The sequence below is a fragment of the Sinohyriopsis cumingii genome, chromosome 16, assembly GCF_028554795.1.
Source record: "Sinohyriopsis cumingii isolate HCF-2022 chromosome 16, ASM2855479v2, whole genome shotgun sequence".
Taxonomy (NCBI): Eukaryota; Metazoa; Mollusca; class Bivalvia; order Unionida; family Unionidae; genus Sinohyriopsis; species Sinohyriopsis cumingii.
In genome coordinates, this window is record NC_142976.1 from 58,865,911 (window position 1) to 58,890,554 (window position 24,644).

The 24,644-nt window shown below is 35.0% G+C and overlaps 1 protein-coding gene across 2 annotated transcripts in view; it reads right to left on the reverse strand.

Annotated features, from left to right (window-relative positions):
- Nucleotides 1-24,644, reverse strand: part of LOC149780498 (putative leucine--tRNA ligase, mitochondrial) — a 123,018-nt gene that overhangs the window by 26,004 nt on the left and 72,370 nt on the right. For both annotated transcript variants that reach the window (XM_089937463.1, XM_089937462.1), the window contains exons 11-17: nucleotides 22,425-22,449; nucleotides 20,205-20,312; nucleotides 18,691-18,794; nucleotides 12,530-12,583; nucleotides 11,823-11,933; nucleotides 7,379-7,497; nucleotides 5,064-5,230 (exon numbers count right to left, since the gene is read on the reverse strand). In XM_089937463.1, the coding sequence (XP_089793589.1) occupies nucleotides 5,064-5,230; nucleotides 7,379-7,497; nucleotides 11,823-11,933; nucleotides 12,530-12,583; nucleotides 18,691-18,794; nucleotides 20,205-20,312; nucleotides 22,425-22,449 (688 nt within the window). The remainder of the gene's footprint in view (nucleotides 1-5,063; nucleotides 5,231-7,378; nucleotides 7,498-11,822; nucleotides 11,934-12,529; nucleotides 12,584-18,690; nucleotides 18,795-20,204; nucleotides 20,313-22,424; nucleotides 22,450-24,644) is intronic.

Sequence of the window (24,644 nt, forward strand, 5' to 3'; positions counted from 1 at the left end):
TGCATTCAGTAAACTTTGGTCCAATTCTGTTTTTAGATTTTGAGAAGCTGTTTAAAAGTCATTGTATTTTTAGTAACAGTGGCCATATTGGATGATAGATAAGCATTTAATAAAAAAAATCTGAACAGTCTTGATCCTAGAATGCTTCCTATAAAATCATGCGCAGACTGGTCGTTCTTTTTGAGAAAAAATTGTAATAACATTTGTGAATGGATCTACATCACACTATGCACAGCAGACAATGTACAATGGGCAATGTATGGCAAAGAACCATTCTATAAACTTACTTGGCCTAATGGACTGGTGACTTATAAACTTTAACACTGAACCTAATCCAGGGTGTGGATGGCCATACAGATATACAGCTGAATGGACAAAGATGGATATATGGATATACCTGCACAGGGATGAGTTTGATAAAAAAATGTGTGCACTGAAGTTTTTGTTCACATCAGTCAAAAAATGAGTTCCCTATTATAGACGATAACAGCTATTATAGGGGCACCTTATAAGCAAAGCAAAAACACATTTAAGCAAACACAATTTATAATGGATAACAATACTGAAAACTCATTATAATGGATTATAATACTGATACTCACAATAATGGATTATAATACTGATACTCATAATAGTGGATTATAATACTGATACTCATAATAGTGGATTATAATAGTGATACTCATAATAATAGATAACAATACTGATACTCATTATAATGGATAACAATACTGATACTCATTATAATAGATTATAATACTGATACTCATTATAATGGATTTTAATACTGATACTCATAATAATGGATAATAATATGAAAACTCACTATAATGGATTATAATACTGATAACTCAAAATAATGGATTATAATACTGATACTCATAATAGTGGATTATAATACTGATACTCATAATAGTGGATTATAATACTGATACTCATAATAATAGATAACAATACTGATACTCATTATAATGGATAACAATACTGATACTCATTATAATGGATTTTAATACTGATACTCATAATAATGGATAATAATATGAAAACTCACTATAATGGATTATAATACTGATAACTCAAAATAATGGATTATAATACTGATACTCATAATAATGGATTATAATACTGATACTCATTATAATGGATAACAATACTGATACTCATTATAATGGATAACAATACTGATACTCATTATAATGGATTTTAATACTTATACTCATAATAATGGATAGTAATAAGAAAACTCACTATAATGGATTATAATACTGATACTCATAATAGTGGATTATAATACTGGTACTCATAATAATGGATTATAACATGAAAACTCACTATAATGGATTATAATACTGATACTCATAATAACGGATTATAATATGAAAACTCATTATAATGAATAATAATACTGAAAACTCATTATAATGGATTATAATACTGATAACTCATAATAATGGATTATATTACAGATAACTCGTTATAATGGATTATAATACTCATAACTCATAATAATGGATTATAATACAGATAATTCATTATAATGGATTACACTACTGATAACTCGTTATAACAGATTATAATACTGATAATTCATTATAATGTATTATAATACTGATACTCATTATGATGGATTATAATATGAAAGCTCATTATAATGGATTATAATACTGATAACTCATTATAATGGATTATATTACAGATAACTTGTTATAATGGATTATAATACTCATAACTCATACTAATGGATTATAATACAGAAAATTCATTATAGTGGATTATAATATTGATAACACTTATTATACTAGATTTTAATACTGATACTCATTATGATGGATTATAATACGAAAGCTCATTATAATGGATTATAATACTGATACTCATCATAATGGATTATATTACTGATAACTCGTTATAATGGATTATAATACTGACAACTCGTTATAATGGATTATGTGTGTGTGATTAAGATTTTTAATATAGCTTTAACAATTTTTCAGTCATATCACTATGATGTCTGTAGCGTGACAGTTTATAGTGATATATAACACTGAGGCATCATGCCACAGACATGTAGAATCATGTCCCACCCAGTCACATTATCCTGACACCAGGCCGACCAGTCCGAACACTAACCTCTTAATGCTGTGTACCTAGCGAGGCAGTTGTTAGTACCATTTTTTAAAAGTCTTTGGTATGACTCAGCCAGGGTTCGAACCCGCGACCTCCCACATCCGACTTTATCTACCACTAGTACATTTGCACAAACTCTATGCAGCTCAATGGCTTGGTGCTATCTCTCAACTTGACATAATTCTTGGAAATTCTTTTCCTTTTCACACGACGATGGCAATCATATCTCCTGCCATGAGACATATTCAAATTGGCACATGATGTCCAATAAACTTAATTGTGTCCATTCCAGCTTTTATTCACAAGAATATGAATACTCCTTTTTATTCTTCTGTGTTGATTATTAACACTTTTCTAGAAGCTTTTTTTCCCTTTTGTCTTAAACATGCATCACTTTCTTGACGCCATTTTTAAGAATTTTATAATTAACAGTTTGATTATGCAGATGCTTATCATGAACAAATAGGTGTCGTTCAAAGCGTCTGGGGTGATGCTGTAAAGTTAGTCTGGTTCTCTGACTAATTTCACTAATTCTAGGATGATTTTTGTTGTTGTTCTAGGGTTTGACGCCATTTTTCAGCACAAGATAGGCTATACATGGCAGCCAGTATAACTGGTGGAGGAAGAACCCTGGAAAACCCAGGGAAGAACCATCGACCCATAAGAAATTTTAGGATGAAACCCGGATCCAAATAAAACACGGATGAAACAATTATCTGGATTTTTCGGTAACCATCATTTTTCTGTAGTTTTTGCTAGTATGCTGTAAGTTCATATTTTATGGGTAATTTTCATAAGACTTACAGCAAAATCGTAAGATTTGGCAGATCTGCAATAATTTATTATATATGGATTATAATAATTATAACTCATTATGATGGATTATAATACAGATAATACTTTATAATGGATTATAATACTGACAACTGATTACAATGATAAATTTTTAATATTGATAACTCAAAAGGGATTAAAATAGTGATAACACGTTATGAAGGATTGTAATACCAATAACTCATTATAAAGGATAACAATACTGGCAACTCAATGAAAGGAATTATAATACTGATGACATGAGAATTTCAAATTGAGTGTTGTTGTTGTTGTTGTTGTTGTAGGATTTAACGCCATTTTTCAGCACAATATAGGCTATACATGGCAGGTAGTATTAATGGTGGAGGAACAACCTGGGAAAACTCCGGAAAGAACCATCGACCCACAAGAAGCTACTGGCAAGCTTTCTCAAATACCCACATTGGCCGAGCCCGAGACCCAAACCCATGCAGACAGAGGTGAGATGGCAGTGATCTGTAATGGTGAGCACTTTAGACCACTCGGCCACTCTGGGCCCCCAAAAATGAGTGAAATAGATTAAGTCAAACATTTTAAAATACCAGTTGTTCAGCATGACTGAATCCATCACCATAATTATGTTACATGGGGGACACTGAATTGAGGAGTTTAATAAAGAAGAAATGCCGTATTATGCACATTAAATTTCATAAATGAAACCACATATTTAAAATCTTTAAGATTACTGAGTTATCTGAGTTTGAGACTCTGCAATGCTTAAATATCATGTAACAAAATTCCTGATTCTCATAAATGTATTCACATTTAATTATACCTCCACAAAATGAAGTTTACATTAATAAGGACTGCCATTAATAATTATCAAAAAAGTGCATAAGTTATAATTATCATAAGTTAAAGCTAGCACAATCATTTTGCTACTTGGCTATCATGCCTCGAGTTTAAAAAGGTATTAAAGTAATATTTTTTGTCATCATGAAAAGAACATTTTTAGTAGATAGGATCAACTGTATCAATACCAGCATAACAACCACACTATTCCAAATGCACAGCAAAATCAATGGTGCATGAAAAACAGTCAACTGTGACCTCCTTTTACCTATGATAATCAGCAATCTCCATGATAAATGCATCCATCAAGTTTCATGATGACATCCAACAGTGTCTGGAAAATTAGCTAAATGCTGACATGTAATGTTGACACCTATGCAAACAATGACAACACCATTAGAAAAATAGCTAAATGTTGCTTTTATTTCACAAACAAGACAAAAATCATGGCACAAGTTATGAAGAAATTTGGAGTGGTCATGGCTGCCATACTTATGCTGATTTGACACCCTGATGACAAACTGAATCACAAAACTTGCTTCTTTGATTATTTCCAAAAGTTTGTGAAAAATAGATTGAATCAAAGACAATCAACCCAAGAGAGAACCTTATGTGTCACTGGGTGGTACCTTTCTACCAAGTATTGTTTTAGGGGTCGTGATATAACAATTGCTTATCAAAGACCTGTATGTAAGGTTTTAGGGGCTGTGACATAACCACAACTTATCACATAACCATATGCAAGGTGTAAGGGCCACAAAAGCTTATCAAAGACCAAATGTGTGATTTAAGGGGCTGTGACATAACCAAAACATATTATAAATGAATATGTAATTTTTAGCAAAAGAAACAAAGACTAAGATTTTAAATGACATCACACAATATTATATTTCACAAAGTCCATGCCTAAAAAAAGTATAAGTCGAGAATTCACAATACTGTTTATATTTACTCATAAATCATGTCTAACAACAAACTGCACAGACTAAGATCTGTCATTGCATAATGTGCCAGCAGGTTTAGGTCTGTGCTGTTTGTTAGGAGTAAACAGTAGAACAAACAGAATGTACCTTGGTCTTCAGGCACATTACACTATGGCAGATCAGGATCTTTGTTGTGTGTAATTTGACTCGATTTATAAGCAAGTATATTGTACTTTGAAAAACCACAATGAAAATAGGGCTGAAAATGTTTAAATGTTAAGAAACTGTCAAAATGTTGGAAATTTCTGTGTGAGTTAAAGGTTCTGAAATACATCTGGTAATACAAAAAAGATACTACACTGTGCATACCATGTTCCTTGCCCCCAACATACAAATCCACTGGCATGTACTTGTCAGCCTTTCCTGGACTACACACTTCTCTGGTATTCTTAGAATCCAAATAACGCAGAAAATACCAGGAGGAATCCACAAAAGTATCCATTGTATCTGTCTCCCTTCTAGCTGGCCCTTTACACCTGTCACAGGTAAATAGATAATTACACAGGTGTGATGCAAGCACAGAGTAATATAGTGTATAAAGGTAAGAAGAAACATTTCACAAAATATGTATTTCTACCATAATGTATATTATATACAGTATTTTATGTCAAATCTGCACTGTCTGCTTAAGCAGATATTATTTGGGTAAATTTATGAGGCTTAAGTTCATCTTGATAAACACACACCTAAAGATATACTAAAAATGTTAGCTCCCTTTGTCTTTGCTGGGACTCTCCAATTTGAAGGTTTGTTGTCTCATCCAAAATGTTTGCAATGATTAAAGTATACGTAAGATTCACTTTTGAAATGGATTTAACAATTAAAGTTAAATGGTAACAAGCCATCTGACATGCATAGTATATGTTCTGAGATGGCAATGCAGTAGTTGTGGTACTTAAATTCTTCTATTAAAGCATAAAGTTCCTGGTAGGTTTTAGCAGCCATTGCCCTCCCATGAGACATGCCTGGATAAAAAAACATGCACTCAGTAAAGGAAGTTTATTTGCAGGTTTGGCCCCATTAGAAGGGTGTTTATTTAAAGGCACATTTTATTACAATGAATACAAAAGTATGCATAGTAATGTCTCCATGAATTTCCATGACCATGAAATTTTACCTTTAAACTTGGCACCATTTGAAATATTAAATTGCCCCAATGGTCGTAGCTGACAGATATGCTATACAAATTGCCACTTCAAAGAACTTCAATTTAAATTTGGTGCCAGAAAGTGTAATGGGAAGGTAGTTATCTGTAACTGTTATGGAGCAGTGCAATGATTTTTAAGGAAGATGAAACCAGAGAACCCACATCTCTGCTAGCCGAGGATTGTTAATCCATTTCATTCTACACTGACTCCTGTCATCTGTAACTGGTCTAAACTGTATCTATCACTCTGCTGTCTGATTGGATACTGCTGAAAGAAACTGATCCAATTAGATTGCTTGTTATATTAATCTTAGAAGATAGTTGAGAATAATCACAACATCCTGCACAGATGTAATATGGAAATCTGTTTAATTTAAACCTTTCGCATCAAAGCACTTGAACATCCTGAAGTCACCATACTTATTACAAAACAGGTCACATAAGAAGCCTATTCATTTGTTAATTGATTTTGCAATCTACTAACACCAAATCTTCTATCCAAAGGAGGTCACCTGTCCAAAATACAGAACTATATACATGTGCCAATATGGAATGAAACTGATAGAGGACCTCTGTCTAGTGAAGATGGAGAACCCAAGATGGGCGACTAAATCCTCTGAATGTGCTCCTACCAGAAATCTAGCATAGAAATGTGGAGGTACAAAGCAAGTGTTATTACTGAACTATATGGGCCCTTTGAATAATTTCTGGACATCTGAACTGGACAACCTGAATACACAGGTAGTTCTCATAGGTATATGTTTCAAAATTTGTAATGAATCTACAATTTTGGCATTTTTATCAGTAGAAAGTTGAAGTATGTTTCACAAAAATACAAATCATAATAGCTAACATGGCAAAGATAACTGAAAGAAACATATTTAGTGGACAGTACATTATTCCAGCCTGTTTGCTTAGTACAAATATTAATCACACAAGAAATTAAAGTAAAAACAATTGTTCACCATCACAAATTACCATGCTTGCTGCTGCATATTCCATCCAGCCAACCCCTCAATACACCCCTCCCCACCCCACAACCACCACATTCAAACCTATCCACATCGACCCCGATATCATAATGCTGAGTCTGTTATATTTATGATGCATCTCCTATCCTATAGTGAGTGCACCTATAAATTATTAGCTCAAAATTATTTTTGAAAATGTACATTTTATAAACAGAAAAAAGTGAGACGAACAAAAATAATTCAAACAATAGAAAGTAACCATGATGACTTTTGTTTATGATGGATTGTATTCCAAAAGATGAATGCATAACTTTAATTTTCTGACTACATGCAGAAGGTTTGGAAAAATGGAGTTAAAAGCATAAACTTAATGTTTATTCCAAAGCAGTTTTTATCACTGTGCATGCAAAGAAACACAGCTAAATAAAAAACCTTAATGTCAGCACTTAATGCTAACAAAAAAATGATACAAGAATGCATTTCAAAAAGTGAAGTCAGCAGCATACTTAGGACATGTAACATTAACCCAGTCTGCTTGCTGGGCAAGTGGTGAAGCACCTCTTGCAGAAAAGGTCTCAATTCTGGGCAACTTTACTGGAAGATCCTCATATGGAACGGGCAATGCCTAGAAGAGTAAATAAAAGACTACAAGTCAGAATATTTCCACAAACCTGTGATCCAAAGATTTAATTATTATTTCCCTAATATGCAACAAAGGGGATATAGCTATCCATCTGGATGTCCATAATAAGGGGGATATAGCTATCCATCTGGCTGTCCATAATAAGGAGGATATAGCTATCCATCTGGCTGTCCATAATATGGGGGACACAGCTATCCATCTGGCTGTCCATAATAACTGGGTAATAGCTATCCACCTGGCTGTCCATAATAAGGAGGACACAGCTATCCATCTGGCTGTCCATAATAACTGGGTAATAGCTATTCAACTGAATGTCCATAATAATGGGGATTAAGCAATCCATCTGGATGTCAATAATAACAGGGTTACATGTCCATCTTAATGTCTTTAAACATTTTCATTTCTGAATCATAACTATCAAACCATTCATAGTCTTTCAACCAAATCTGGAACACATCCAATGAGTTGCACTGAGGTATCTCTGGATTTCAATATTTTGTTTTTCATTTTACCCAGAGGTTGCTTTCATTAGGAATCTTTACTTCAGTTGGAGATGGTGGGGGTATGTCAACTTTAGATAACTCTTCTTTAATTTTCATGTAGTGTCACAATGTACAAAAGGACGCAATAATAAATTATTGAAACTTTCAAGTACAAAACTGAAACTGATTTATAACTAAATAACTTTCATTTGGTGATTCATAGCACAGCAACACAAATAGGTTATTTAGTGCCAAGGCAATTGGAGTAATGTGCCTTGCCCAACTAAATAAATTTGTAAAATAAATTAAAAATCAAACAATTCTAATAATATAATGTGGGTACATTGTTTATAAACTGTATTCTTTATCTTATTTATAAATGGCATACTTTACAAAGTTTTCTTGAACTATATACATGTAAAATGATTTATCTAGCACTGAAAGGGTACTGGCAGAAGGATCTGAAGGGAGATAACCCATACCATTGCAATTCGTTACATCCCTTTGACATTTTAGTACCCGTGATTATCATACCAGGTATATTTGTGTTCTCTGTATGCAGAAGCTAAAATGGTTTACCAGCTCTAAGATAAAGAATACAGTTTACTTGAATGATGTAGCAGCTGCAGTGCATAACCATGGAATTCAATACGGTTAATAAATAAAGAGTGGAAAAACTTTAAGATTTGCCCGGAAACCCTATGTTTAAAAAAAATATTAATCAATCACTCACCTAGCAAGCATTAATTGTGAAAAACTCAGCACAACAATTTCTTTCTCAATGATCAAAATCTAATCTATTTTATATCAAACAAGAAATTCATACAACTGTAGAATTTACAGAAATAAGATAAATGAAAGGAATTTCACCACAAATTTATACCTAAATAAGAAAAATGTGCATTGAATTTTATATCACTTCCATAATGATTACCACACCCTTTAAATATTTAATGCAATTTCATAATTTACATGAGGGTGAACTACAAAAGCAGTGACTCCTCCGGTGGCCTAGATGCATGATGGTCGTGGGTTCGATCCCCAGCCGTGTCACACCAAAGACTTACAAAAATGGTACTAACAGCTGCCTTGCTTGGCACTCAGCATTAAAAGGTCAGTGTTAGGACTGGCCAGTCTGGTATCAGGATAATGTGACTCGGTTGGACATCATGCTACATGTCTGCGGCATGATACCCCAGTGCTAGAAAACACTGTAAACTGCCACAATGAAGACATCAAAGTGATATGACTGAAATTTTTTTAAAGTTACGTTAAAAATCCAAATCACACACACACACACATACACATAAAAGCGGTTTTTCACAATAACATTTTGGGGGCCCCGAGTGGCCGAGTGGTCTAAAGCACTCTTCATTACGGATCACTGCCATCTCACGTCTGTCTGCGTGGGTTCGAGTCTCCGATTCAGCCAATGTGGGTATGTGAGAAAGCTTGCCAGTAGCTTCTTGTGGGTTGGTGGTTCTTTCCGGGGTTTTCCTGGGTTCTTCCTCCACCATTAATACTGGCTGCCATGTATAGCCTATCGTGTGCTGAAAAATGGCATTAAACCCTACAACAACAAAAACATTTTGTCTGGTAAGAGCCAGTCATATTTGTTTTTACACCTGCTATTATATTTTGATCTTGTGTAAAATTAATAATATAAGCCTGAATTTCTGCAATTCTATTAAGTATCAATCATCCTTAAGTAAAAAAAAAACTGTAAAATGTCATAGCCAGGCAAACAATTATTAAACCTCATATCAGTAAGTCCATACTTCTTGAACTAAAACTTCAAAAGATGATAAACACTGCTTGGTTTGTGCTTCTTTGCTTAAAACATACTCTCATAAAATGTGTCATATTTAACCAGTACCTGATTGCTCTTAATTTCTCATTTATTTTCCCAAATCAAAAACTTAAACCTATCTTCAATATGATTATGTTGACAACACTGTAATTTCATCAAAATCAATTTATAGCAATAATATAAAAAAAAACTTACATCCTACTTTATGAATTAACAAAACTAAAAATGTCCTCTAGTGCTTTGATGCGATTTTGAGACAAAATGAAATGAAAGTGATGGATGTTTAAAATATCAATTTAAAGATTACCAGAGTTTTGGTTTATACCCACACTCCAGACCACAACATCAAAGTTTCAAAAATGAAGATTTTTTTGGAAAAACTGTTTTAATAACACGAAAATATAATCATGTGTTCTGCGCATCCATACAACCATATACATCAATTTCATTCACCTACCTTAAGTGGTGTTTGCTTAATCATGTTAGGAAGTTGTTTTGACGATAAAGTCCAATCCAAAAAGATCAAATTTGTGTTAACAAAAATTAAATGAATTGTTGTAATGGTGGCAAAGTATAATCACATCATCTACATATGAATATAAAAGAGCCTATAATACAAGGCACATGGGTCATGTATGCACATTTACTCATTTTAAATTAAATATAAATTGTTCTTTTAAAATGTAACACTAATTTTCTTTAAACAAAGTCTATTCAATCCTGATTATTGAATGCTCTGCACCTTAACTGTCACCAAGAAACTTCCAGATGAAAATTATCTATTGCTATGGACTTTTACAATGTAGGCAATGTACTAAACTTGGGTCAAACTAAGAGCATGTCGAGGGGAATCATCACAATTGAGGGTAGTAAGAATTTGTTTGTCAATATGCGTAGCTTTCAGTGTGACATTACAGCCAGTGACATTCAATCAGGATTGTACTGGATCACACCTATAAGTTCATTTAGTCCAAGAATGTCTACGTACTTTAACATTAATGTTGCCGTATCCACCAATCAGGACATCTAAATAATGACCTTTCAAAGGAATATGGATATATACGAATCCAAATGAAGTGAATACTTGCCACTTAAAGGTAAGAAGAATCAAATTCTACAAAATGTCATCCATTGCTGAAGTAGGTGGTGTTGAATGCCTACATGACCTGTGTGACTTGTACAATAGAAATTGTACTTTATTACCTAAAGTGCCTTTCGCCTAACCATTTGAACAAAACATTAAAAAATCTTTATTAAAAATAAATAAAATTTGTCTTATGTCCTGAAAATCTAATCAACAGATGGATACAAATATGAATAAAATATTTCACTTGTCTACAATGCATGGTGTTTGTGCAATCTTGTTAACACATTAACCCCTGGTGACGAGTTTACATGGCAGGAGGTAGTAGCCTACTGCCGAGCTCTGTAGCGTCAAGGTCATGTATATGTAGCTCTACAATGATACCAAATAATCCGGAATTTCTAGTAGGGAAAAACCTCATTTTTTGGACCCGATTTTTTTCTGCCCAAAATTTGTCCATGGTCGGAATCTGATTTTGTGTCTGGATTTTAGACATTTTGGTCTCAGATCTAAGGCAGACCAGTATGAACTGCAAACAAAACTGATGAACCATTGCAAAAAGTAGGACAAAATGGACATTTGGAATATAAAGTGGTCTTGATACAAAAATAATGGGTCCGTTAAGCAAAAAAAAAAAAGAACTCCAACTTTTACCCTTCTGCTCATGTTCCTAACACAACTAGGGATTATGTTATTGGAAGATCACCTGGAAGTTGTTTTAGGATGTATTCAGAAATAGCTTTCACAATGTGTTTCCTGCTCAAATTTCAGACGAAAACGATGAATACCTCCAGGGGTTAATGTGTCAACAAGCATCTCAGGATGGACAGATGGATAACAGAACAAAAGTATCAAACTGAGACAGCCTGCTGCAAACAGTGAAACCTACAAATTTTAGAAGTTTTGAGAAAATGGGACTTGTGAAACTTACCCCACATGCCTGGCAGTGAATTATTGGAATGGGTGTACCCCAGTACCTCTGTCTAGAAATCAGCCAATCACTAAGCTTGGAACTAACCATGTGACCACCAACTCTGAGTTCCTATAAAGATAAATACTGAAACAAATATACCATACAAATTCACAACTGGGAGGACAAAAACATTGCTTGTATAACAAAATTAAAAACAATTTAAGCTTGCCAAAACCATAATTCTTTTCAAGCAATTTGTACACACTATTTACAATGTTTCTAATTAATGTTTTTCTGTTTTATCACTCTTTCATGATTACTCCAACAAAGCAGTCATTATTCTGAGTGAAGATCAATACTTTTCCTAAAGTCATTACACCGTCTTCTCCTTTAAAGAACAATAACATGCATTATAAAATAATGGAAATAAAATTGTGAAAATAACTTTAAGAGTATTTCATGATATTAACAAAATATGTGTCAAATTATCTTAAATTAGGAATATGGATGCCCAACCACCATGCTTTAAATGACCTAAACACAAAAACTTAGCTAAGTTATGAAAAACAGGTGGAGGTAACACTACATGCCCCTATCCCTGTCATGATTATAAGAAAGAAAAAAAAAGAAATAAAGTTTCTGACCATATTCATTGATTGTCTTGTTCAGTGCTGCATTTAAATGAACTGAGATCAAGTTATCTTGACAAACAAAATTCAACCTACCCTGGCATATTTTGCAATTGCCTCCATACCCTCTTTCCTTGAAAGACCTGTAAACTGCAAAAACAAAAAGAGTAAAACCAAACACAAATACTGTAGATCAGTAGATAACAGTACAAGTCAAATTTTGGTGACTTTATTTCAGACACCATTTTTTCACAAATATCTCACATGCCATAAGATGAAAAACAAAACTATTTTTAAAAAAAATAAAATATTTCAACATGCCAATCTGTAAATTGCTGAAAATGTATGTCACTTCATGCAAATAAAATAGAAAAATTGGCTCAAATACATTTTACAGCTGCTTATGGGCCTTCACTATCATCTTGGAAGGTGATTTTCCTCTATAATAGAAAACAGAAGAAGAAAAAAAACATAGATCTGCAGGCATAAGTGAAACATTTTCACTATTTTCTGTTATACCCTGGAATATGTGAAGAAATGAAACCTTTTCTCATAAAAGATTATTGTGGCAGTAACAATTAAAGAGAAAGCAAATTTTATTGTAAATTTAAATTTCTTCAAGAATACATTCCCAAACACAGCAACATTAGGAATATTAGCCTGCTACCTCCTGAAAAATATCTTTTCTGTTGATACCATAAAGGGCAATAATGCTTGCCCATTACCTCCACTTGCCATCACCAAATTTTTGTGTTTTTAAGCTGAGCAAACTATCAAGAAGAATGCTCTCAAAGTGGGGTGGTTGGGAGGGTTGTCAAGTAATCTGATTGGATGAGTATTCTCGGAGAAACACAATTTACTATAGGAACAATAACCCATTCTCCTGCTTAAAACAACACATTCTATGGTCACTTGATGCATGATCACTCTATCAGATGAAGAAGACTACTGAAATCTTATTGTCAAAATTCACCAGCAAATCCAGCAAAGCTAGGAGACTGTGTTGGTTTAATTAGGTCTCATGTTTGTCTGGGAAACAGCCACAGCAAACAACAAGATTTATATTCTGTCTCTGCAAAGCTAAATCCCTGAGATAAAAACTTGAGAAAATTGCATGCCAACCAACAGCTTCTATGATGTTTCAGATCAAAGTGAAATGTTCAAACAAGAGGCTCACAGAGATCACTCTACTTTTAGTTGAAATCCCTTGTGGCAACTTGATGTTTTGAGGTATCAAAGTACCTCAAGTATAAAGCATAAAGATGAGGCTTAGGAGGTGACATTCTGTTTTCCCATCTGCAATTGCCACAACTTATCTCTGTGCACTTCAAGTAACGCTTGAGGGTGCATGCAGGACCTTGCATGGCCGCTACTCTCACCTTATCTATAAATGTGCGGGCACGTATGATGACCCTCTAACTCCCAACTGATGGTAACCATTTCTAGGCCATGAAGTCTGGTTGTGTTGTGAAGATCACTGAACCATCCATCTGATGGAAGATAGACTGACTTGACTGAAAGTGCATGCAACTCACTCACCTTGCAAGCCAAAGCTAAAGCTATCAGGAAACAGGTTTTGTTCGATAACAGCTTTAGTTTTCTTGAGTTGAGCCATGTTAGGATCCAAGACAGATTTTCCATTTTGTAAACAGGGTGAGAAATTTTGGTTTATTCATACCAAAATTGGCTAGTAAATCTGACAGGTCTTTATTGTGACCAGTATCTCTTCTAACTGCCATGGTGCCTGGGTGTGTCAGATTTCATGGAGCAGTAGTCTTTGATAGTAATGGTACCAACATTTTCTCTTTTTAGAACTGGAGAAAAATGTCAGCCAGTTGTGGGATTGAGGCACTCAAATAGACAATGGTACTTACTCTACACCATCCACTGAAAACACACATTCTGTCATAAGCATTCAGAATGGAGGGCCTTCTTGTTCTAGTTATTCTCCCTACAACTGAAGTCTGAATTTGTTCCCTCACAAGGCTGTTCTGACATGAGCCAAGTATAAAAAAGAAGATGATCCTGGCAGGGGTGTTGAAACAACTGCAATCTTGATTGTCTGAGAAGATTTAATTTGGCTGTAATCATTCTGGGTAGGTCTATCGCATGTTTGAGTAGATCGTTGATCCAGTACTTGTCCTCTCTGAGAGGGGCTATCAGAATTATTTTGCAATTCTGACCCTGTATTTTCTGTATTAGTTTTGGTACTAATACCAGAGTGTGTGTGGAGTAAGCAAAGGTCCATAACTCCTACCAACTAACTGACAGCGCATCTATGACCCAAGTTTCTGTGTCCAGGATCAGTGAAACAAAGGTGGGCTGCTTGTGGTTCTACCTTGTCCCAAACAGGGTAATCACCAGACACCCCAAATCTAATAAAAACAGATGGATGAAGGGACCATTCCATATAAATAACCTGACCCTGTCTGAACAGAACAGTGTGAATGCTAGGAATGTGAATAATTTGCACTTTGATCTGACGCTGAAAACATCAATGAAGAAACTATCAAACCAGCATGCATACGTCAGGCAATTTGGTGCCTCCATTTCAGGAGGTAATTCTATATGGTTGTCCGACATAATGCAAACTAACTAATGACTGCAAAATCAGTCCTTCCAGAGCTAAAAGGTGTTTATGATAGATTTCATTTCTAGAAAGTTGATATAAAGAGGCCATTCCCAATTTGCTGCTGAACGTACTGAAGCCTGGCAGCAAGTGGGCTCCCAAACTGTTGGTACTGGCATCTGTACATATCATCATTCCCAGTTGGGATTTCTCAATGGAATTCCAGTTGTGAACCAATTATGTTTGCACCACTGACACAGGAATGACTGTACCTTGTTCATGATACTGACCTTCTGATTGAGTGGATTAGAAAAGGGGAATCATTAAGGCAGCAAAGTCATTTGTAACAGGAACATATAAAGGCAAGCCCTGTGGGATCAGATTAATTGCTGCAATGAGTAACCCAAGGAATCCCAAAACCTCTCTTGCTGAAATCCATGTTCTATTGGAAACAGAGTCTGCAAGTTCAACAATCTGTAGGATGCAGAGGTGAGTGTGATGTACAAAACTGAGATTGGCTATAAACTCCATACACATGGACAAAACACTTGGACAGGTGAAAGTTGGATTTTTCACAGTTCATTTAGAACGCTAAACTGATTCATAGGAGATAGAAGATCACTTCTGCCCTGATGAGGATAGTCCTTACCATTTGCTTTTGGTGGAGATCATCCATACACGTTGCCACTGCCATTGCCATTGCTCACCAGAACAGGATGACAATACAATCCATAATTTGGTCAAAACCTAGGGGTTGATATTCAGACTGTATAGAGGACTTGAAATTGGTAAAATTTATCATGTTCATCTAACTGAAGAAGCTTTCATATGCCAGATGAGTAGAGTCTTAAAAGTAGGCATCTCTGACACTGACAGGGACTTCAAACTTGTCCCATTGGATGGAGTCAGATAGACCTCACCATCTCCATCTTGAAGTTTTGCAGAAGAATGAATTCATTAAGGCCACTCAGATCTATGATCTGCCTCAACTTTCTGATAAGTAACAGCTGTGAAAAGGACGCAGAAGAATGTTGTTTTCATGCATTTTCCACGAGTTTGTTGATAAACAGCAGTATCTCCTACTGAAGAAAATGGTCATTCGCCAGATCTGATGGTACATCCATTGAAAGGGGATAGAAAGAAAGAGGATGTGGTTGGAAAAAAATGAAATGTTAAGATCTCTGAAATGACTTGGATCACCCATCTATTTTATGCAAATATGATGATCCAGCATAATCAGAACTGCAGGAGTCTGGCACCCACTAGTAGGCTGTCAATGAGCAATGGGGGTGTAAAAGCGGAAATGGGAAGCAGAAGGCTTAGTGGTAGACAAACCTGTTTTCTTAACTACCCTGTAAGACTGCCTCCTAGACTTGTTCGGTTGTTGTTTGCTGGCATAAGTTTAAGATCTGAATTAACCTTGAGGTGTAAATGATCCCTGTACCCTGACTTGCCTGTGTACCCTGTATTGTGGCACAGATGGTTGGTTCCTAAACAAGGATACAGGCAGATTAGCTAGATGGAGGGATCAATTCCTGATTTGCCAGCCCTCAAACTTCTTCAATTTTGTCCCAGAACAGCAATAGTGAGCCAAATCAAGTCATCCTTAAAGCCAGGGCATGATCTGGTTTAGCAATATGGCATGTAAACCTGCATCACTACATATCAAGCCAGTACTGACAACACGGCGGGGCCCCGAGTGGCCGAGTGGTCTAAAGTGTTCTTTGTTACGGATCACTGCCATCTCACCGCTGTCTGCGTGGGTTCGAGTCTCGGATTCGGCTAATGTGGGTATGTGAGAAAGCTTGCCAGTAGCTTCTCGTGGGTCGGTGGTTCTTTCCCGGGTTTTCCCGGGTTCTTCCTCCACCATTAATACTGGCCGCCATGTATAGCCAATCGCGTGCTGAAAAATGGCGTTAAACCCAACAACAACAACAACAACACGGCAATGTTTCGAACCAGCGTTGATGCGGCAGGAAACACATTCTTACCCACCTTATAAAATGGTTGGGTAAACACGATAACTGCTATTGTATTCTTATCCAACACCTGGAGTTCTGTAAGGTAGGAGGTGGAATATGTCCTGTACGAGCATGATAAAAAAAGGGGCATGTACCTAGCTTTTAAAAAAGAAAGCTTTAGCATTTCCCCTCATCATAGATGTTTTCAGACTGCCAATCAATTATCTCTTAGTTTTTCTGACTTGGGAAGCAAACAGAAAGATGGTGACTCTTCCTCAATGTGAATGCTGACCTATGCTTTGCTTAGTCGTGCATGGTGGTAGGGATGGAGGGCATTTCAAGCCAATAACACCCATATATCTCCTCTCCATCGTCAGACTGGAGTAGGGCCATTGGTCAGAAGTATCTTCACAATCACTGTGTAAATACTCCTAATCCTTGTCTGCTTCTGTTTCCAGAAAAACCATGCCACATGGCAATGATGATGCAATGCCATCATCCCTAAATAAACCACTGCTAATACACTGCTGGAAGGCAGTGAAAACAGTGAGTGATTCTGCCATACCTGGACAGACAGCTCATTGGCCAAGAGAATGGAAGCATGGCTGGACAGCTGGATTTTCCATGATCATCCCCATCCATAGGTAACCACTGGTTTGGCTATACAGATTCCCACCAGGCTACATAAAAATGGGGGAACAATATCCCTCAATATACAAAGTATCTGCATTCATCTCTTCCAAATCTGTTGATGCTAAGGTGGTGGAAAGTGTCATTCTTCTGATTTTAGGTTATGAAGAGGTGGGGGGAACTGGTAGCATCCCCCACAAAGTTCAAAACTGATTTTGTATATAGATGATACTTAGAACCTCAGTACTGGTCTTACATGACATTCCCCTCTTCTTTGCCTTTTGCTGATTTTTGCAGGATGGCCAATCAGGTGCTCTGTGACCACAAATTGCACAAGTTGCAAAGGGAAGAAGAGGTATGTTTGGTACATGCCAGGCAGAACTCATTCCTGTCTGTCTTTGCTTTGAATTTCTTGCATTTACTGCATTTAAAAGACATTTTTCTGTAACAAAAAAATATTAGAAACAATAAATAAATTTACACATCAGTGTGTTAATAATTCAGTAAATAACATCCGTTATTAAAAGAGTGTGCAAACTTGAAAGTCAACATGCATCAGCAAAAGCATGTTGTCCTTGTGGTCTAAACTAAGTATGAGAAAGCAATAAATTTCATAAAATATCCACCAGCTTCAAAATTATGTATACCACCTGCTTATGAATCAATATTATTCAAAATAAATCCAAAATTTTGAATGGATGACTTAAATATGACACACAAAGGCATGGACTTAACTAGAGGTTTATTCTGTACTATATTGTGTATGGAAGACTAGAGGTGGCAATGGGAGGTAATGGACAAGAGTTATTGCCCTTTGTCAATCTCATATAGGTCAAAAGGACAATTTTTCTTCTCTTAATAACTGGATTCAGGAGGTAGGATGACATTCCTAATGTAATGTGACTGGGGAATTTATTCAAAGGAGAAATAAGTGCAACCTAATGGGCCATATGGTGCTAGAAAACTGTGATTCTAAAATTGCAAAAGATTATATTACTCAAACTCTGGCTCAAGTACCATCCAAGATGCTACAGAGCATGAAAATAATTGCCAATCTTAATTATAGCAGAGCTAGCAAATCAAAAATCAATCCTCACCTGGTGAGAGTTTATCAGATTTCCATCCTCAGAGAGTATGTTTATCCATTTTATTCCTAACATATCAGCAACCTTCCTGTCCAACTCACTAATAGAAGGGACACCTGTATTAAGATACAAAGATGTGAACTAAAAGGAAATGCACTCAAAGGATGCAACTGCACCTGCCAATGCTCATTGCTGAAAGGTGACTTAACACTGGAAAAAAAATCTTTAGATCATAGCAATGTACTGATAAACACATCTGCAGGCAGCGATTATCATGATTAATCCAAATATCCAGACTGTCCAATTTTGCAGATTCCATATTTTCAAAACTTTTAATAACTGTCAATAGTACCTGAAGTTTCTAGACATCAAGTCCTTTTTAAGCTAATGAAAGAAAAATAAAATCATGTTTTATCCATACCCATGAAAAGCACCATAAATGGTACATTAGATGCCTGTCTGTTTAGTAGACCCCCATGTACATTTCTTCCACACTCCAAGTGCAAGCCATCCAGCAAGTTTGGTCAGGGTCTGTGATGCAGAACTAATGGTTTGGAATGAAAACCTTTTATCTTCTTTCAGTCATGTGACCACTGACCATCTGACCTCAATGTGCATATGATTATTTATTTCCCAAGTGGAGAATTCTAGTTAATGTGTGGAAACCATCTTTTTTCTTTCAGTTGCAATGACTCTAACCTTTGAACTTTTGACCCCAAAATCTTCATTACCCCAAGGGCAAACCATCCAAAATGTTTGGTCACTGCAGGCATGAGACTGCTTATAGGAAGAGTTCCTCCAAGCTTTAATCATCTTTATATTTACCAAGTTTTATTTATCCACTTCATCACCTTAACTAAACAATTTCTAGTTGTGAGTTAAAAGTGTAAAGGACCAAAATAATTTTACTTTCAATAATAACTACATTTCCTTTCCTATGAAGAAAACATACAATTTTAAGGACTGAGGCCAATTAGTTTTATTCCTATCACCATTGTTTTGACTCTATTGTTTGTCACTCTTACCAAAAAAGACTCAGTCAAAGGATTCATTTAGCACAACTAAACATTTGTAAGCATTGGTAGTATATATATATATATATTAATGAATAAAAATAAAAACAAACACTAATATTCTTATCTGTGAAGGAAAACACCAAAACATTATCATGTGCATGTCATTTATTTGCAAGCAATGGTATAATGCAACCTAGTTTATCGAGCCGACTTCTGACCAGCGTGAATGTACACAACACAGATATTAATTTTCTGAACAATTTTTTGGGACAAATTATAAGAGACATTCTCACACCAATTATTCTGACGGTGAGTAATGTGCGACAAAGTCGATAAATGATGGTAATGCCAAGTAACAATCTATCAAAAGATATTACATGTGACAATCAAACAAGCATCTATTTTCAGGAACTCTGAAAATTTCATTATTTTAACAAAAAAAGTTTCCAAAATTAGAAATATATGAAAATGTATTAAATTCAAACTTTTTTCCCAAATATATAATCCTACCTGGGTGGGTGTTATTAAACTCATCAAACTCTGTTGTCTTTGACACAATAATTGGAAATGTCTCCTTAGTCAGTGGATGCTCTGCCCGAAGATCATGCAGTACAAAATCTGAAAGAAAAGATTCAACTGCTAAATCATCACCCGGCATTCTCCTTAAGAACGCATTTTAATTCAAATCATCCTCGCATCAACTAAGTTTCAGGCATATACTGAAAAGTTTCGTAAGACTGGATGACTATTTTGTCATATCACATAATGAAAGTACTGAAGTATGGGAGCATCAGATGGCTTGGATGTGAAAGCTCTTGCATGATTTTAATCTCACAAAGTGACTCACACTTGTTGGGTACAAGGACTGATCTACATTTCATTGGAATTGGCACAATCTAGGTGTGTCGAGTCAGGAATTTCTCAAATATGGTCAGATTCTTCCAAGTTTGGAATAAGAAAATCAAACTCATGTTCAAAAATCTGGCATCAGAATAATCATTAATTGGGCATCTGTCTCAATGAAATTTTAGTGAAAAGGAAGAATAAAATTTACCATACATTTTTCTCTATTTCTTGGGATGACTATCCAAACAAAGGGTTACTTCATAAGGTGTCCAAAAACAAGAAAGAAAAACTCAACCCAGCAAGAAATTAACATAAAAAAAGCCAATTTTCATAACAAAATTTATTCAGTAATGAATACAAAATCCAATATTATTTGCCAAATTGTTGACTTTGAATTTGACATGTATCCGTTCATGAGTAAATGCAGCCATACATGTATTAGAACAATCACTTATGCCATATTAGCAATCTCACATCATGAAAAGGTGTGCTACAAATATGGTCATATTTCATTACTGTGTAAACATATGAGAACTATACTAAATATTTCTAAATGAATTACAATTTATAAGGTATTTAAGACAGACAAATGCATGCAGTGATACAAAAATGACCATCAATCATAAGCAACAAGACTAAGAGGCTCTTTAGGGACTTCTACAAAAACTAGCACAATCAACTGGCAATATATAATTAATATTAAGAGCATGATTGACATGTTAAGTTTGCAAATAAAACATTACCTATTAAGTGCCCCTTTTTCTTTCTTCTTTTTAATTAAAGTTGACATGTTTGTCAAGTAAAGACAAGTAAGTTAAAACCATGACTCATACAGATGATTAACAGCAAATTCATTTGGAATCACGGATAATGTTGTATATATTGTCTTCAATGCCAGTTTTATGAACTTAATCAAGCCATAAAAAAAAATCAATGACATGTAATTGTCAAAACAATTTTTATAAACAAAAAAATAAAATTCAATAAGATAGTACATCTACTGAAATCTTCCTGATAATTTTATGCATTCATTATCATGCACATATTTGATCCCCATACCAGGCCTAAGTTTTAGACTGATGATGCCGCATGGTGACTTTTACAAACTGGTCTGTCATGAAAAAAAATGTGGTAAATCTTTAATGACAAACTTCACAAATGATTCAAAATCAGTTACTCATAAGTCCATGATCACATTGAAACTTGGTTGTATTGTTAAAATAAGTGAACCAACAAAACAAAATTCAATAGTTTAGATCTGTGGACAGAACATATTTTCTTTCTTCCCTCTCTGCCTGTCTGTGAGAGGTAGGTTAAAATGATCTCCTAAAATTTCACCAAAATATACAAAAATGTAGTATCCACTACATCAGGGGTCATAAACTCAAATCACTCTGAGGGCAACATGAAGGCATTTTCGATGGCCCAAGGGTCACACCATCTTTGTTATCTCTCAAGACACTATATGACATCAATCATTTTGAAGGCCAAAGGATAAGGCTTGGCAGGCTGCATGCGGCCTGTGGGCTGCACATTTTGAGACCCTTGCACTATATCGTCTGAATGTTCGACTAACTGTATCACCAAAAATGTTAGATGATTAACAAAAAAAAGAAAAAAGAAATCCATGGATTCTCTGAGGACTGTTGACAGTTTGCAGTAAAAGTTAAAACTGATGATATCCAGTATACAGAGGGCCACCTACCAGGTTAAGGGGAGGTAATCAGTAAGAGAAAGTTCCCTATTAATTTGATTTGGTAATATCTTTGACGGAGAAAGTTATCCTAATGTAATGTGATAAGGTAATATATTTAATGGAGAAATATGCCGCTATAAGATTACATACAGAACAGCATATACAATTATTATGCAGAAATTACTCACCTGAACTCTGTTCTTTGTTTGACACCTGCAAACAGACATGTGTAACATACATATAAAACATCTTGCTTCAAATACTTAAACAAGAGTCCTTCAATGGGACTGATGCTCTACTGGCTGAAAAGGATTTCAAGGTAAGACAGTTTCTTCTTTTTAATTAATGAATGTTAAAACCATTTGGTGGCTATACTGGATGTAAGATTGACACCATCTTCAATTAGGAAGAACCAGGCAAAAAAACAAGTCTTTCTGTGAAAACCTCATGTCGATATGACCATCCATTTAGGAGTAGCATTACATGATATTCAAGATAGTCATCATGGTGATAATGTTTGATATCAAGATTAGCATGTTTAGGACCAAACAGACAACACAAGAAGTCATTTTGTGAAAACCTCATTTTGGCATGTGTGTTCGATTCTTAACATAGCTTTAACAATATTTAAGTCATTTTCAATGCCTGCAGTGTGGTAGTTTATAGCAAAGTCTAGAACTGGGGCATCATGCTCCAGAAATGTAGCATGATGTCCATCCAATCACATTATCCTGACATAAGGCCCACCAGTCCTAAGACTAACCTCTTAATGCTGACTATTAATGTTTATTCAGTTGAAATAAGATTATTCATAAGACAAGAAGAACCTCTTAATAATTAATGTTACTTTTTAACAAAGATATTACATGCTTTAAAGTATGTAGCTTTCTTACTGCGTACATTACATATAGTTCTCATGAAAATTTAGTTAATATGATTTCAAAATGTCTGCGCAGCTGTCACAATGGGTGTCCTTGGAGCACAATTTTGATTTATAACCAACTAGACCTTGGGATGAATTTGTTTTGATTTTAATTTAATTTTACGTTTGGCTGCAGTCCTCGCAGTAATTTATTTAGGAGATTAACAATAGCAAGTTGCCAGATGTTGGATGAAAGGCCATCATACATGCCCTTCTAGTCTATGAGCAGCCGAGATAAAAATCTTTAACTAACAAAGCAATGAAATCTAAATACGTTATTTTGTTTTGATAATAAAACAATGGGGAGCTGTATTAGCCCAACTGCTCAAGTGCTAGACTTGTACTGGATTTCAGATCAGTACTGTTGTCATTTATGACTAACCAGACATCATAAAAAGTCATTTAATGAAAATCCCATGTCAATAAGAACTCAATTTAGAAAAAGTAATGATAACAAGATTTTCAAAATGGTTGTCATGGATGCCAAAATAGATGCCCAAGGAGCACCATTACCATTTAGAACCAAGCAGATGTAAAGTTTAGTAGCAATCTTCCCATAAGTTTAGGATTAGCTACAGAAAGCTTGTACTAATATAAGCTAGATGATGCATGAAAGACCGTGACAAAATCCCTTCTGGTCTATCACAAGCAAAACCATAAAATCAGAAAATGAATGTGAAATGAAATCTAATTTAAATTTTTTATAATAATATAATATAATGAAACAAATCACGTTTGGTTGTACTCAAAGGTTTGGATATGTTATCCAACTAAAACTGGATCCAACAAAATCAAAAACAAGAAGGAAATAATCAACTGATTGCTTGAAGGCATCTGACATTTACGCATGACATGGTGTTAGGTACAAAATAACCAACACTGTATTATATACATGTTAACTATGTGACAGTATCTTGCAAATAACAATCATTATTTGAAAATACATTAACTTGAATGCAAATGACAATCTTTTGACTTGCATGGGTTAAAAAATTATTACTAAAGCAAGTTACTGCTGTGTCTTCTATTTACCCACAAACATCAATGCCTGTTTGTATTAAATAGGACTACAGATGCGACACAAATAGAAACCAAGGTCATGAATAAACACAACTGTCTGCAATCAATAAATTCATTGTTTGAACTTATGGACAGGATATCAAATACAAAGGTTATGTTTATTGTGAAGCAAGCCAACCACGGAAACTGAGTGTACTGAGGTTTTTTAAAGGATATCAAATGGAAAGGCTATTTTATTACCAAGCTGACCTCGGAAGCCGACTTTGGATTCTTTTAAGTGTGATAATTGGCTTTTTTTAAATATACAAAGTCGGTTGACATAGGGAAGCTAACTTTGGTTCCTTTTCACCAGTATTCATGGGAATTTTGAAAATAAACTGAAACAATTGTTACTAGTCTAGGCTCTTACAAAAAGTAACAGGAAAAAGTGAAGACATCAAACTTTGTAAAATTTAGTAAAAGGTTT